The 14,763-nt window shown below is 36.2% G+C and overlaps 1 protein-coding gene across 6 annotated transcripts in view; it reads left to right on the top strand.

The window, feature by feature from the left end:
• The window catches only part of ATP2B1 (ATPase plasma membrane Ca2+ transporting 1), a 108,194-nt gene extending 93,764 nt beyond the window's left edge, over positions 1 to 14,430 (top strand). For 4 of the 6 annotated variants that reach the window (XM_034772561.1, XM_034772568.1, XM_034772575.1 and 1 more), the window contains exons 19-22: positions 2,157 to 2,264; positions 2,958 to 3,140; positions 3,465 to 3,551; positions 10,931 to 14,430. In XM_034772561.1, the coding sequence (XP_034628452.1) occupies positions 2,157 to 2,264; positions 2,958 to 3,140; positions 3,465 to 3,551; positions 10,931 to 11,242 (690 nt within the window). In that variant the 3' untranslated portion in view covers positions 11,243 to 14,430. Of the gene's footprint in view, positions 1 to 2,156; positions 2,265 to 2,957; positions 3,141 to 3,464; positions 3,619 to 10,930 lie in introns of all 6 variants that reach the window. The other 2 variants (XM_034772598.1, XM_034772589.1) reach the window with 2 other exon arrangements.
• The last annotated feature ends 333 nt before the right edge of the window (positions 14,431 to 14,763 follow it).

Raw genomic sequence — 14,763 nt, 5'->3', positions numbered from 1 at the left:
CTAAGCTTAACGACTACAAACATCTGGGGACCCTTTTATTTTTTTATTTATTTTTTTTGTATATGGGACATGTTAAAAGAATTGGTCAGACTATACAGTCTGCCAAAGTTTTAAATATTTCAGTCACATGGCAGCTAACTTTCCAGCCCAAGTAATTCTAGTATCTTTCAGCTTCACACATGTGAATGACAACTTAACTATGTTCTCTGGATTCTTAAACTTGTGGTTTCACATTTGTTTCTAACAGGTCCTTTTTATTTTTTATGGTGATAGTGGTTCATCAGGAGAACTAGAAATGTACTGAAACGTATATTTAATACTACGCTATGTTTTTGACATAACATTTAACTGCCAAGTATAAAATAGCCACTTAGCCTTGCCAAGACACACCTGCACCTTTAAGATTGTTTTACCTGAAAACTTGAAATTCCATAAAATTATGATACCAGGAAGCACTGTGATTTAGAGACAGGAACACAGGAATAGGATCAGGGAACCTGAGAATTCTAATCCTGGCTCTTACTCTTGATTTGCTGTATAACTCTGGGCAAGTTACTTCACTTCTCTATCCTCCCAATCTATAAAATGGGGCTAAGACTAACCTACCTCAAAGATGTTTTTTAAAGATTGTTTATGCATTACTTTGCAAATGTAAAGTACTCTACAGAAACTGTAACACATTGAAACTCTGATACAGCATTGTGAAACAAAGGATTTATCCCTACTTGTCAGCTAGCTAAAACAAAACTTGAACTGGTCAGATGGCTTCCAGTTCATTAACTGAAGTCTCTTTTACTTTTACATCAGTGCCAACAATGTATTTAGTAGGTTGTCTCATACAGTACCAGAGTTCAAAAAATTAACGCTTTGCTGAGTGGGGCAAGATGGTTCCTTAAAAGGAGTAAAATAGGTATCCTTGGAACTGAATCTCTCTGCCTCAATTCTCTATCCATAAAATGGGATTAGTACTGTCTCCTGTCCTTTTTTCCTGTCTTGGCTGTTTGGTTTGGGAACTCTTCAAAGAGTTTCTCATTATGTGTATGTACAGTGCCGAGCACTCTGTGCTCCGCAATCTTGGTTGATGCCCCTTGAGAGCTCCCTAATACAAATGACAGACAACAAAAATCAATAGTACAAGGTTAATTTTAAAGTAATTTGAGATTTTTTTTTTTTTTTTTAAAGCCTAAAATACAATATGTGAAGCTTTAGGGAAAAGATCTAGTTAGCATTTGGCTAACTTAAAATGATGATACACAAATTGAGTGCTACCATGCTGTAATGTGTGTGTATACACTACAAATACTAATTTTTAATGCTGGTATTTTGGTTTTCCTAAAAGCTCTCTAAATTTTGACAGGTAAAGCATACAAATGTGTATATGCTTATGATAGCATATGTTTGGCTGCCCTCACTAAACAAGGCATGGATAATTACTACAATTTGCACTTAACCTTAATTTCTAGTTTGATTTCAGATTTTCACTTTTCCTCATATTATGGTTCCTAATCAACTCTTCTTTGGTTTTTATACTTGCTGCTAAGCTTGAAATGGAGGTGTAGAAATGCAGTTTAATGAGTGCTGTGTTAATTGCTATTTTTTGGACAATCTTTAAAATAGGAAAATACTACCACTATGTCTAGTTCTGGGAGGGGAGTCCACTTGATACAGTACTTGCTTTTATACAAAGCAGAGTTGTAACTCTAGGTTGGGTACTACACATCTGTATTTTGTCTAATAGGGAAAAAATAGTAAATTGTAAACCTAAATCTTGGTCTCTGTAAAATCTGCTGTTTTTCTAGATGTAGGCATAAAGAAAAGTATTGTATTTTATCTGTTAAATTGAACCAGATTAACTGTTTAAATTATCACTACAATCAGATTTTACTTTTGAAGTACAAGGTAAGCATGGAGGAGAACTCTTCTGTATCTAAGCTGAGGTTCAGAATAAAGGTAGTTTGAAGATGGTGCCTGGGGAAGTGCAGGGGATCAAAATACTACAATGACAAACTAAAGTTAATATATTACGTAAACAGCTTCTATGACTGGTGTTACATTTGAAGCACCAAGTAGCTAAAATTTACAATACCTACATTCACTAACTTACAAACTTCAATAAGTATTGCTTTTTGACTTTTTTTTTTTTACTTTTTCCACAGATAATTATTGTACAGTTTGGTGGGAAACCTTTCAGTTGTTCAGAACTTACAATAGAACAATGGCTATGGTCCATTTTCCTGGGAATGGGAACACTACTCTGGGGCCAGGTAAATCAACTTTTTTGTGTGTGTGTACAAGCTAAGACAACCTGAGATGAATTCATGTTTTGCTTTGCTGATATATTTGGGTTTTTCTTTTTGGGTACATATGAGAATTGTATTGACATCCAAAAGATGTTAAACATGTTTCAAAATTTTAAGTGGGCCTTGCTGTGTGTGGGCCACATGAATAAATAAGACATGTAATTTGGCAGTTTTTCTAACTTTTGCATTACCGGACTCTTATAGTGGTTTTTTAAAAAAAAAAAAAAAAAAAAAGACAACTGTAACATTATATTAATGTAGGTTTATACTTTTAATTTAAAATTTCTTTAGTTAGTGAAGAGCTTGCACTTAATTTTAGAATTTCAATAGCCTGAGTTCAGCTGCACACCTTTGAAATGAGGCTGTAGGGGGATGAGTTCTCACATTTTTTGCAGCTGTTACTTAGCTGGAGAGTGTCCAGTAATACTGAGTGAATAGGGTGATATCAGGACAGTTGTTTTACACTGAAAGTTGTATCTCTGAAGTAGAAAGATGCATTTCATTTTAAAAATAGTTTTTGCGGAATATTATAGGTTAAAGGCAAAATGGCAAAGACTTCAACATTGTATGTTCAGTGACTTAAACTACATTTAAAAAAATATAATTTTTACTACCATTCTTCTGTTAATTCTTATACATCTTTTCATTCATCTTTAGCTGATCTCAACAATTCCAACCAGCCGTTTGAAATTCCTTAAAGAAGCTGGGCATGGAACACAGAAGGAGGAGATTCCTGAAGAAGAATTTTCAGAAGATGTAGAAGAGATTGATCATGCTGAAAGAGAACTGCGTCGTGGTCAGATCTTGTGGTTTAGGGGCCTGAACAGGATACAAACTCAGGTATGGTCTTGGAAAAGGTAGGAGGAGACAGTGGTAGTTGAGGTTTTTAATTAAATCTTCCCCTTTGTCCCCTTTACCCCAATAAGGTGACAATTTTAAACTGTGTGACTGAGATTTTCTCAAGATGGGGGTATGGATGGCTCTGTAATCCCTCAAGCTCCTTCTTTACTTTCTTCAGCTCTAAATGCAACTCTTGCCTGTGTATCTCTATAAAAAGTGCCTTTTTTTTTCTTTACTTCTTGTGTGTTATAGATGGGATGGTCCTTTCTCTTGTTCTCTCTCTCTCTTGCTGAGCAAGCTGTCACAATCTCTGATTCCTTGCAGATGGATGTAGTGAATGCTTTCCAGAGTGGAAGTACCATTCAGGGGGCTCTAAGGCGGCAACCTTCCATCGCCAGCCAGCATCATGATGTAACAAATATTTCTACCCCTACACATGTAGTGTTTTCCTCTACTACTGCTTCTACTACTGTGGGGTGTGAGTGTGTGTTCCTAAGTGCATGAAATTAACATTTCCTAATTCACACACCTAACGTTTCTCATTTTCTCCTTAGTATTTAAATTCATTGTTCAGGCTTTTCATAAAGCTTTCTTTTCACAAAGTGGAGTCCTCAGACTTTTTTTCTTAGAGGGCTAGAGAACAGATGGAAACAGTTGCAAGAAAAGACTTAAACATGAAAGCTGTGAGCCTGTATGTACTGTGCCTTCATTCATTCATGTACAGAGGGACTTCTTAAAAACTGAAATAGGAAAACTGTTGTAAATTTTCGAGTATATGCCTCTAATGATTCATTTTATGAAAATGTTCATAATTTACTCAATGCAGCATATAACATTAAACTGGTCCAACAAAAGTAGGTAATACCAATTTGAAAATAAACCATAATTTAAAATAACACACAGTTGAAAGTTACATATTTTACATTTTAACACTTTCTCTGGCAAAATAATCTGATTTTAAATTATTTAAATTAAAGTTTACAAAGTTTAAAATATAGACCAAATAAAAGCTTGCTTCTGATCGGAATGCTTCACTTTTTGTTGGACTTGTTCTTAACAAGATGGCAATATTTATTTATCTTTTAACTTCAGGGTACAGGTTAATAAAATAGGCTTGTTCCAAATAGTTACAATAGTAGTAAATTTCCAACTATACAGAAAACTGCAGAAGCATTCAGCCAATCAACCAGGGGCATTGGTAAGAACATTAAAATATTTGAATTGTAAAACATTTTATTTCGTTCAAACTGGATAACTCTCTCTCTAGGTTCATTTGGCAGCAATACATAAACTTCCAGTGCAGGGGATGTTTTGTCAATTAATTAATTCTGTTCTCTTTACGTTATGCTCTCTGAACTAAGTGGCATCTGGGTTTTTCAGCCTTCTTCTGTTAAGACTAGAAGTGTAATAGTTCATTCTAAAATGGATACTTTAAATGCATTATATCCTTAATCTCAATTATATCTGTTTCATGCAGGTATTTTCTGCACACTTATTTATAGATTAAATATACAAGTATTTTATTTAAACAAATGTTTAAAAAGATTAAACTTTTTTGACTAGATGAGTTTCCCTCCTGTTTTAATAATTTACCTTTTAACATTTGCATACATTCTTATGGGTTGGCTAGGTGACAAACTTAATTAGTTAACTAGCCTGAAAAGTAGTTAGCTAACTTAAGAATTTGCACATTGCTGGCCTAAGTGCTGGCAGAGACTTTTTTAGAGCTTTCAGGAGTTTTCTTCTTAAAAAGAGAGTATGGTCCTCTGGGCTCTTTCTGATTCAGATTTCCTGTATGCGCTTGAGCAAGTCACTTGTGTGTCTACCTGTTTTCCATTCTGTAAAATGAGGATCCTTCCCTACCTCACAGGGATGTTGTGAGGCTTAATTCATTTGATGTTTGTAAAGCACTTAGAATCTTTAAATGAAAAGTGCCACATAAATACAAAGTACATTCTGTTGTTTGTGGGACTAGGGATGTGCAGTACAGCACTGTATTTTAAAATCTGATGTCTATGGGAATGTTCATTAGTTATTTCCCATATATGGAAAGAAACTTTTTGGGTTACATTCTGCCTGTTAAGCAGAGCCTGCTGCAAGTGGTAGTACAGAACTACGTGGCCAGGAAGCATTTTGCTGTCCTGGTGTGGAAAGGGGATTAATTTGCAACACTGCTTTAAGGAGCACAGCATACTTACTCCTGTCCTGGCACCCAGCTCTGATAGCCAGTGTCTCAAGATAGAGAAGGAGCCATGCCTCCTCCCTGGCAATTACAGGGTCGTTAAGCCTAGCTTCAGTATCAGGCATATGGGCTGACACTATAGTAAAGAACAGAATTCAGAGACACAGATGAACAAAATACGTTGGGAAAGAGTCAACATGGCTTTTATAAAGAGAAATCATGCCTCACCAATCTATTTGAAATCTTTGAGGTTGTCAACAAGCATGTGAACACAGGTGATCCAGTGGATATAGTTTATTTGAACTTTCAGAAAGACATAAGAACAGCCATACTGGGTCAGACCAAAGGTCCATCTAGTCCAGTATCCTGTCTTCCGAGAGTGGCCAGTGCCAGGTGCCCCAGAAGGAATGAACTGAACAGGTAATCATCAAGTGATCCATCCCGTCGTCCATTTCCAGCTTCTGGCAAAGAGAGGCTAGGAACACCCAAGGCTCTTAAGCAAAGTAAGCAATCATGGGATAAGAGGGAAGGCCCTCTCATGGATCAGTAACTAGTTAAAAAGATAGGAAACAAAGGTAGGAATAGTGGTCAGATTTCACAGTGGAGAGGTAAATAGAGGGGTCTGCAAAAGATCTGTATTGTTCAACATACTCATGAATGATCTGAAAAAAGGGGTAAATAGTGAGGAGACAAAGTTTGCTGATGATACGAAATTACTCAAGATTAGTCCAAAGCGGACTGAAAAGTTAGAAAGGGATCTCACAAAACTGGGTGACTGGGCAACAAAATGGTAGATGAAATTCATCATTGATAAATGCAAAGTAATGCACATGGGAAAACATAATCCCAACTATACATACAAAATGGTGGGGTCTAAATTAGTTGTTAACATTCAAGAAAGAGATCTTGGATTCATTGTGGATAATTCTTTGAAAACGTCTGCTCAATATGCAGCAACAGTCAAAAAAGCTAACGTTAGGAACAGGATAGATAACAAGACAGTAAATATTAAATGCCACTATATAAATCCATTGTACTCCCACACCTTAAATATTGGATGCAGTTCTGGTTGACCCATCTCAAAAAGTATATATTAGATTTGGAACAAAGTACAGAGAAGGGCAACAAAAATGATTAGGGATATGGAAAAGCTTCCATAGGGGGGAGATTAAAGAGACTTTTCAGCTTGGAAAAGAGACAACTGAGAGGAGATATGGTAAAGGTCTATAAAATCTTGACTGGTGTGGAGAAAATGAATAAGGAAGAGTTATTTACCAATTCACAATACAAAAACCAGGGATCAACGGAATTAATAGATAGCAGGTTGAAAAGAAACATAAGGAAGTACTACTTTACACAACGCACAGTCTGTGTGGAACTCGGTGCCAGGGGATGTTGTGAACGTCAAAAATAAAACTGGGTTCAGAAGAGAATAAGAAGTTTGTGGAGAACAGGTCTATCAATGGTTATTAGCCAAGATGTTCAGAGACACAACCCTAAACCTCTGATTGCTAGAAACTGGGACTGGATGACAGGGTGGATCACTGTTCTGTTCATTCTCTCTGAAGCATCTGGCACCAGCCACAGTCATAAGACAGGATACTTGGCTAGATGGACCATTGGTCTGACCCAGTATGGCCATTCTTAGCTTTTTTAAAAGCTATCATTGGGGAGTAATTTGACCCTGTGTTCCCCTGAGCTTTGAGGCTGCAAATCTGAGCTGCCCTTATGCGAGCCTTGTAGGTAGGGAAATATGCGTGCAGTGCTTATAACGCTCCATCACTGTGTGGGCATATAAGGGAAAGCTACAATTTAGCCTTTGTGGTGGGGGGCCTGATAACATCAGCAGAATTATGTTTTATATGTTTATGATACATACCAAATTGTCTTCTAAAATACTCCTTGAATATATATTTATGCAATACCTTTGTCTACATAAACTGAGGAATTCATTTCTATCAATAAACTGTACAGTTTTGCCATTTAAGAGTAACTAAGGTGCTGATACAATCTCTGAATTGTACTATCATCCCTAGATTTTTGCAGGATCTTGTAGCAATGTGAAATTATGTACCACACATTGATATCTAGAGCAGAGGATCTCAAGCTTTTTCATATTATGGACCACATCATAGTGGTGTTTTGAGAACTACCTCTCCACCCCCTTGAGATACCTTAACCTCCCTCTGGCAGCTATGGCATTACTTACGTTGAAAAGTAATGCTTTTAATTTTTTAATGTAATTTACCAATTGGAGATAAGGACAAGCCGGCACCATGTGGCCAGCAAATGCTCCTTGAACTATTGGTGAGTTGTACATCACAATTTGAGAACCTCTGATCTAGACTAACAGTTGAAGTAAAAGGGACACTGTTACAGAGAACTGGTTATATTTTCAGATTTCCTTAATGGTATTACTCTTAACCCTTCAGTTACTTAAAACTGAAAATGTACTATTCTTCACTCAGCTCGGACAATGGAGATGATCAGTCTAATTTAATATATTTATTGATGCATTAACATGTTTGCAAAAAATAACCCTTGTGCCTGATCAACTGGGACCAGAGGATCCTCAATTTTGAATGTTCTTTCTTTTTAATTTGACATGTTTTTAATGTGGCTCATACACATTAGGTCTAATTGGTAAAAGTTTTTTTTGCTGAATGAGTGCAGAGGTTATTTATGCAACATGCTGTGGATTGGTTTATGCTGATATCATTTGTGGATTTTCCCCCTTCATGGGTTATTTTTAAATTCAGTGCTGTTAACAAAGCTCTTGCCAATTGCAGCAAATTCTTCATTGCATTCGAGAAAGGCGCGAAGGAGATGAATCCGCAACCATCACTCACTTTATGGTGACTGCCATGGTGGCCTCTATTTTAAATACTTCCATTCTTGAAGGAGTGCCTGGCTGTGGAGCTCTGCCTTAAGAGATTAGGATGAACTCCTGTAATCTTTGGAGCAAAACTCAACCTGTTCGAATCCTTTCTTCAGCAGAGAAGTAACTGACTCACCTTCTCCCCTAAGGTGGAAAAGAGAACACAGTTCTAACTAGAACCACACCAGTTGTAAAACTAATGTTGGTTAATAGATTCTGTGGTGAATCTTTATACAAAAAACAAACAAAAAACAACCATAGCATGCCTTCATGTGAGGTGCCCTTATAGATTTCAAAGACCTCATTTTGCTGAATGCATCAGATTTTGTTAACGCTTCTGATATACTGGGATCCCAGTCAAAGAAAAGGAATTAATTTCATGGCCAAACATGTCTAGGAAGTTTAGTGGAAGTGTACCAGAGTCAGACATGGTTTCCCTGATATTTAAAGCTGTAAGTCATTAATAATGCAGAGATGTAAGTGGTCCTGGATGTGCTAAATACCTTTTAAGTCAACTATTTGTAACAAGGTCTTTCCTTGTTGAAACTAGTGTAAGGACCTCAACCCTTTAACTTGGTAACAACAAGACTTTTCTGATTGTAGGGAAGTACATACACAGCTTTACTGATTGAGATATTTGAAGCTAGGCTCTCTAGGATTCTTTGCATGAGATGGTGCCAAAATGCACTTTCTTTGACTAGATAGAGTGCAGACGTTGACAGACTGGTGCCAATCTTGTATGTAGATTATATTTTCTTTTCACTGTTAATTGGTTCTTGCATGCACTTCCTCAGTGCCTCTCATGTCTTGGGTTCTGTCAGTGTACATTTTTTTATTGCTCAGGTGCTATGATGATGGGTGTGAGAACGTGTCTGTTTTTATATAAAATACTTCAAAGGGAAGTCATTGCTGAATCAGGGCCCTAGTGCTGAATTAATAGCAGCAAAGAACCTGAGTGTTTTTATTTTATTGGGACTATTTATCTAAAGTTAAACACATGCTTAAATTCTTTACTGAATCAGGGCCTAACTGAATAGTACTGAACCAGCTGATCATGGGAATTTGCTGATGAAGGCAGAGGACTAGGAATCAGACCTGCATATTATTCCAGGGTTCTATGCTGATTTACTTTTACTTGGGCAAGTTACTTATTCTCTGTACATCCATTTTCCACCCGTAAAATGGGAATAATACCCAACTTCTATTACATTCCTGAGAGAGCCTCAGTGAAAGGAGCTACAGAAGTGACGAAGCATTCCTATTACATTTTTCCAGGCAAAAATGACACTGAAAAAAGAATTTGATGTTAGTGTTGGTTTTTATAGGTACTCATTTAATTACAAGTTAATAGTTAAGGATTTTGATTTCAGACTGAACAGTTAGCAAAACTAATACTTTGAGGATTATATGGCAATGCTAAAGAAAATTCTTAAAGATGCTAAATGCAAAGGTTAATTTTTGGATCTCGACATGTTACCTAAGAGTTCTGTAACCTGTTAACTTTTATGGAGTGTACATTCTATCAGCTTCTCATTAAGTAACAAATTCTACTAGGTTGGTAGAAAATCATTTTTTGGCTCTAAAATGCAAATTAACAGACCACTTCTAATGTCATGAACCTAATAGTTGTAAATGGTACATAAGCCATACAACTTCAGCAGTATATATGAAGCTTTTTGGACTCTTCTTGTGTGCATCTCTGCACCAAAAGCAGAGAAGAATTGACCTCTTAATAGAAGACAGACATGGCCATGTGTGTATATATAAAATTTGTTATAATTAGCCGGTGACAGCTTACACATTGGTTGGTTGTCTTGTATGTTTTTGTCATTTGAGATGCACACTTGTATATAAAGGTGATTACTTAAATCTTACAGTGGTGGCCTTCATACTGAAATGTGCGGCAATTCCAATACTTGTATGGCTTGAGAATTTTCATACACTGTTCTCAAAAAGAGGTTCTTGTATCTGCCACTTAGCTCGTGTGGAGGCATTTAAAATGCTTAACTTTTTCACCTTTTGAAAGGCATCAGGAAAAACTTAATTTTGCACATAATGGAAAACAATTGCAAAATGTAACTTGTAATTTATTACCACTTTTAACAAATTGGGGCACAGAACGTATTACTTTTTATGGGGGGAAATGTATTTTGTTGTGGCAAATAGGTATATACTCGAATATTTACAGCTGTTGTAGAGGTATCTTTTGCATGAGTCCTGCTGGTAACTGTCCAATCATTGTGACATTCGATGAACACTTGCTTGGCTTTTTCATAGTCAGTGACATCCTAATTCCCAGCATGAGAAATAGTAACCCTGCGTGCCCCAACTTTTTTAGACGTTTCCCTTTGGTGTTGAATAAAACATTCCTTAGTAAAACTTATTGAATTTGTGAATAAGTACATTGGATAAAATTTTCATGTTGACTTCATTTTTTTAAAACATTTAGTCCACGTCAAGCAATGAAATAATTCTAGCACTACTTTGAATTTTTAGACATTTCAGTTTTTTACAGTACACTTCTACAATTTTTATTCCAACTGTAGATTGGCAGTGCTCTACTGAAATGCTCCTCATTTTTTACAGTTTATTGCAAGTTCCACTACATTACATACAAATTCGATTCACTCATGTCTAGCTGTTTGTGGATTCAAACTCATAAGAACCATATTCACTACCAGTAAATCTGCAGCATACTGACAGTTTTTTGTATTTCTTTCATGTTTACAGATCCGAGTGGTGAATGCATTTCGTAGTTCCTTATATGAAGGGTTAGAAAAACCTGAGACACGAAGTTCAATTCACAATTTTATGACGCATCCTGAGTTTAGAATAGAAGATTCTGAGCCTCATATTCCCCTTATTGATGATACTGACGCTGAAGATGATGCTCCAACAAAACGCAACTCCACTCCTCCCCCGTCTCCCAACAAAAATAACAATGCGGTTGACAGTGGAATTCACCTTACAACAGACATGAACAAGTCTGCTACCTCTTCATCCCCAGGGAGCCCACTACATAGTTTGGAAACATCACTCTGATTGTAAGCTGAATGTTAACACACTAGCTGCATTGTAAAGAAACAAATTGAAACTGGGTCTTTTCACACATTGTGATGGACAAGATAATAGTCTTGTCCTGGACTTCAACAGAAGACACACTTGTACGAATGTAGATTTATTTTTTTAAAAAAGCTTTCTGCCAGACTTGAGGGTGTTTTGGGGTGTGGGGATAATAATGAACTCTGACAGATAAACGGTAACTCGGCATAAGTGACCTGCGGATCATTAGTTGTACTTAATGGTCCTGAACAGTGTGTTAGAACTTTAGTTTATCTTGATCCTTTTGAGGGGGGGGCTGGGAAGGGCAAAGAAGCCCTGGATCATTGAATCGATACTTACATTTCTGCTGTTGGCTGTTAATAATTTGGATTATTTATGTTTATAAATGATACAGATCTGTTTACAAGGTTTGTAGATACTTTTTTGTTCCTGTTCTTAGATGGGAAGCTTCCTTATAAATGATGCAGAGAAAAAAATTAGTCCTTCAAATACTGCTGTATTTTCAGGAAAAGGGTGTTTCTATTGAAACTGTACTAAATTTTGCCTGCAATTTACTTTGTTAAATATTGTAGATAAATTGCTAATACTAATAGCCAAATAGATAACACTAATGCTTTGTAAAAACATGAGCAGTGGTGTTCTAATGAAGTTATGGCCTCTGTCCTAATTAGTTTCTTAAATACATTTACTACTTAATGGTTTTGAAACAACTGTTTAATTTTTAAAAATTTTGAGAAACTTACTGAATAACTTTTTTTGTTCAGAATTTAGTAGAGGATTGTTTAATGCGGGACATCAATATGTGATGGAACTTGCTTGAAATACTTTTGTTATCTCAGGCAAAATGGATTAAATCAAAATACATCAGAACCTTAGTCCTTTTTGTTTTTGTCTAAACATGTTAGCATAGTGCTGTCTTGGTGAATTGTGAGTGGAACTGTGTTGATTTTTCTAATATATAGAATCCTTCATACAGCATGAGGGCTGTTGGCATTTTGAAAGGTTGTTAGTAGGTAGCATACCTGTTTTCCTTTTTGTTTTTGGAATTTGTTTGTAAACATGAATAAATCTGCCCTTTTATTAAAATAAATATGCAGCGATGGTTTTTTACAGATTTTTCTCAGCTTCATTGGAAACATTGAAAAGGTAGACTGCTTTATATTACTAGTAAAATTAAACTACAATTTCAAGATGGTAACAGCCCCATTTAAAAAGCACTTTTATAAATCAGATGTTGGTGACTGCCCTACAGAATGGATGCAAGTTAAGGCACTCAAAAAAATCTTCATTGAGTCAAATGGATACTTCTGGTTGACTGATTGTGGCTGAAAAATTTATCTCAGGGTGAAAAGACGTAATGTGAATAGTAAATGTCTTTTTTTTTCATTTATATAACTTACTGTATTAAACCCTTCAAAATCTGAATAAAATCAGGTTAGCTCACATGGGGTAGCTGACAAGTTGTTTGCATGTTCTTAGTTAAGCAATAGTTTCTGGCACCAAAAAATTACCTGCTAGCAACTGGGTGAATAAGTCACATTGTCTCCACCAATTGGATTATTGTTCTACCAAACATTCCCCCACCCCAGAATCCCATTCTTCCATAGCTTTCCTCTTCTGCATGTAACTTTTTCACCTTTACCTGTCTCCTAGTTTTGTTTTTAGCCAGTGGAACTAATTCAGGGTGAGTGTCCTGATGATATTCACTAGCTCAGATAAGTAGTCCAGATATAGACATGGTTGACTGGGGGAGACTGCCTACATCCCTAAAGATAGTGTTTTCCTTTCTGAGCTATGGCAGCAGGTACCATCAGGGTTCAAACTATTAAATCAGTTTAGTGAGCTGTTGTAGATTTTCATAGGCACAGCACTAGCCACACAAGGGATCCTGGTGTATGTCTGAACCCTGAAGGTAGACACCAGTTGCCCACATGGTAGAGGAGTGCATAAACGACTTGAAGGAATCAGGCTAGTAATGACAGGAAAGAGGAGTGGGGGTGGGGATCTAAAAACTCAAGATGCAGAAGAAACTGGGTTAAAAGGCATTAGACTTAGAGTGAGAAGACTGCTCTCTTTTATGGGTGTGATCTCTATAAACTCTCTGGAGTTCTTGGGAAAACAATGAAAATATTGCTTGTTTAAAACTGAAAAAATTAGTGGGGGCAATCATTCTTGGGGTTTCAAGCACTGTATCCCACTGTCAACCACTCTTTAAGCCTTCCGAGATTTTTTTTCTGTTATGCCCATAGACTTGGAAAGAAGGAGGCTTCCTTTCTAGGTACAGGATATTTGTATTTAACACTTTTATATGACAACTTCTCCCAGAGCTTCTTAGAATACTGATGTAACTGGGAAAAAAAGTTAAGTTAGGAACTAGGTAGAGTTTTGACTTCAAATAGGCTCAGATGTTCTCCCTACCTAGTTCAGAATAACTTCCTCAATAAATGATAGCTTTAAAATGGAAGGAAGCTGTTTAAGTCTTTTCTTAAAATGACCCTGCCCAGTGCAATTGAATTTGCATGCTAACTTTTACCTTTAATTTAAAATTAACCCCTCTGCCCGTCCTAATGGTGGTCATGATTCCATTATACCTTTAAAAAAACTGAATTATACACTTAAGCAGTTGGGGGAAACATAAAAATGTGTAGGCTTTGTGCACAAATGATTCCTTCTGATCATGTTGACATGCAGTACATTGACTTTGCCTCATAGCAAGTGTAAGTGAAACCTGAAATTAGGAATACTTGTTTAAAAAGGGAAATGCTTTCTCTCTTGTTGTGATCTCAACAAACCATGACATGTTGTTGTTAAGCTTATAAAAATAATTATCACTTTTAGCTGCTGAGCCCTTTATTACCTTTCTGGTTGTAAGGTTTACTTGTCTTGCTCATTGTAACACAAATAAATAAATGTGCTGTTCATCTCCAGTCTGATTGGGGACTGATTTGAATGTAATACAGTACAGTTTAAGATTTTGAAAATGGATAGTTAATGCTACTACTGTAATCACTTTGCTCCTGAAATGTTACAACTTATCTCAATACTGAGTTTGTTACATGCTGTAAAATGTGTACTGTACTATGATCATGCAACATTGACTTTTTCTATTTGTACTGAATTAACATTTTAGCCAGAAGAATGGTTTAATATAAATCTTGTTTACAAAATAGTGGTTAATTATATCAAATATCAGTCATTGTAAATAGGATGAATAATGGGATGCAAAGAATAACTTACATAAAGGCAGCAAGTCTTGTTCAAACTGAAATTAAGTGTCTTAAATGGGGCAAAAAGTAGTAGTAATTGCTACATATGGAACCTCTTTGTTTCTGTATCCACTTTACCGTCTGTCGTCCTCCCTGATAAGATCTAAATTGTGGAATAGTCTCCTAAGAGGTAATGGAAACAGATGATTCTAGTCACCCCAAAGCAATGCTAAGTATACTGTAGGTACAAAAGTCCTTAAGCAAGGACTAGATATGAACCCATATCATTCCTAC

Source organism: Trachemys scripta, chromosome 1, assembly GCF_013100865.1.
Source record: "Trachemys scripta elegans isolate TJP31775 chromosome 1, CAS_Tse_1.0, whole genome shotgun sequence".
Lineage (NCBI taxonomy): Eukaryota > Metazoa > Chordata > Testudines > Emydidae > Trachemys > Trachemys scripta.
The sequence above is the reverse complement of the archived record's forward strand: the minus strand, read 5'-3'. Positions and strand labels throughout refer to the sequence as shown.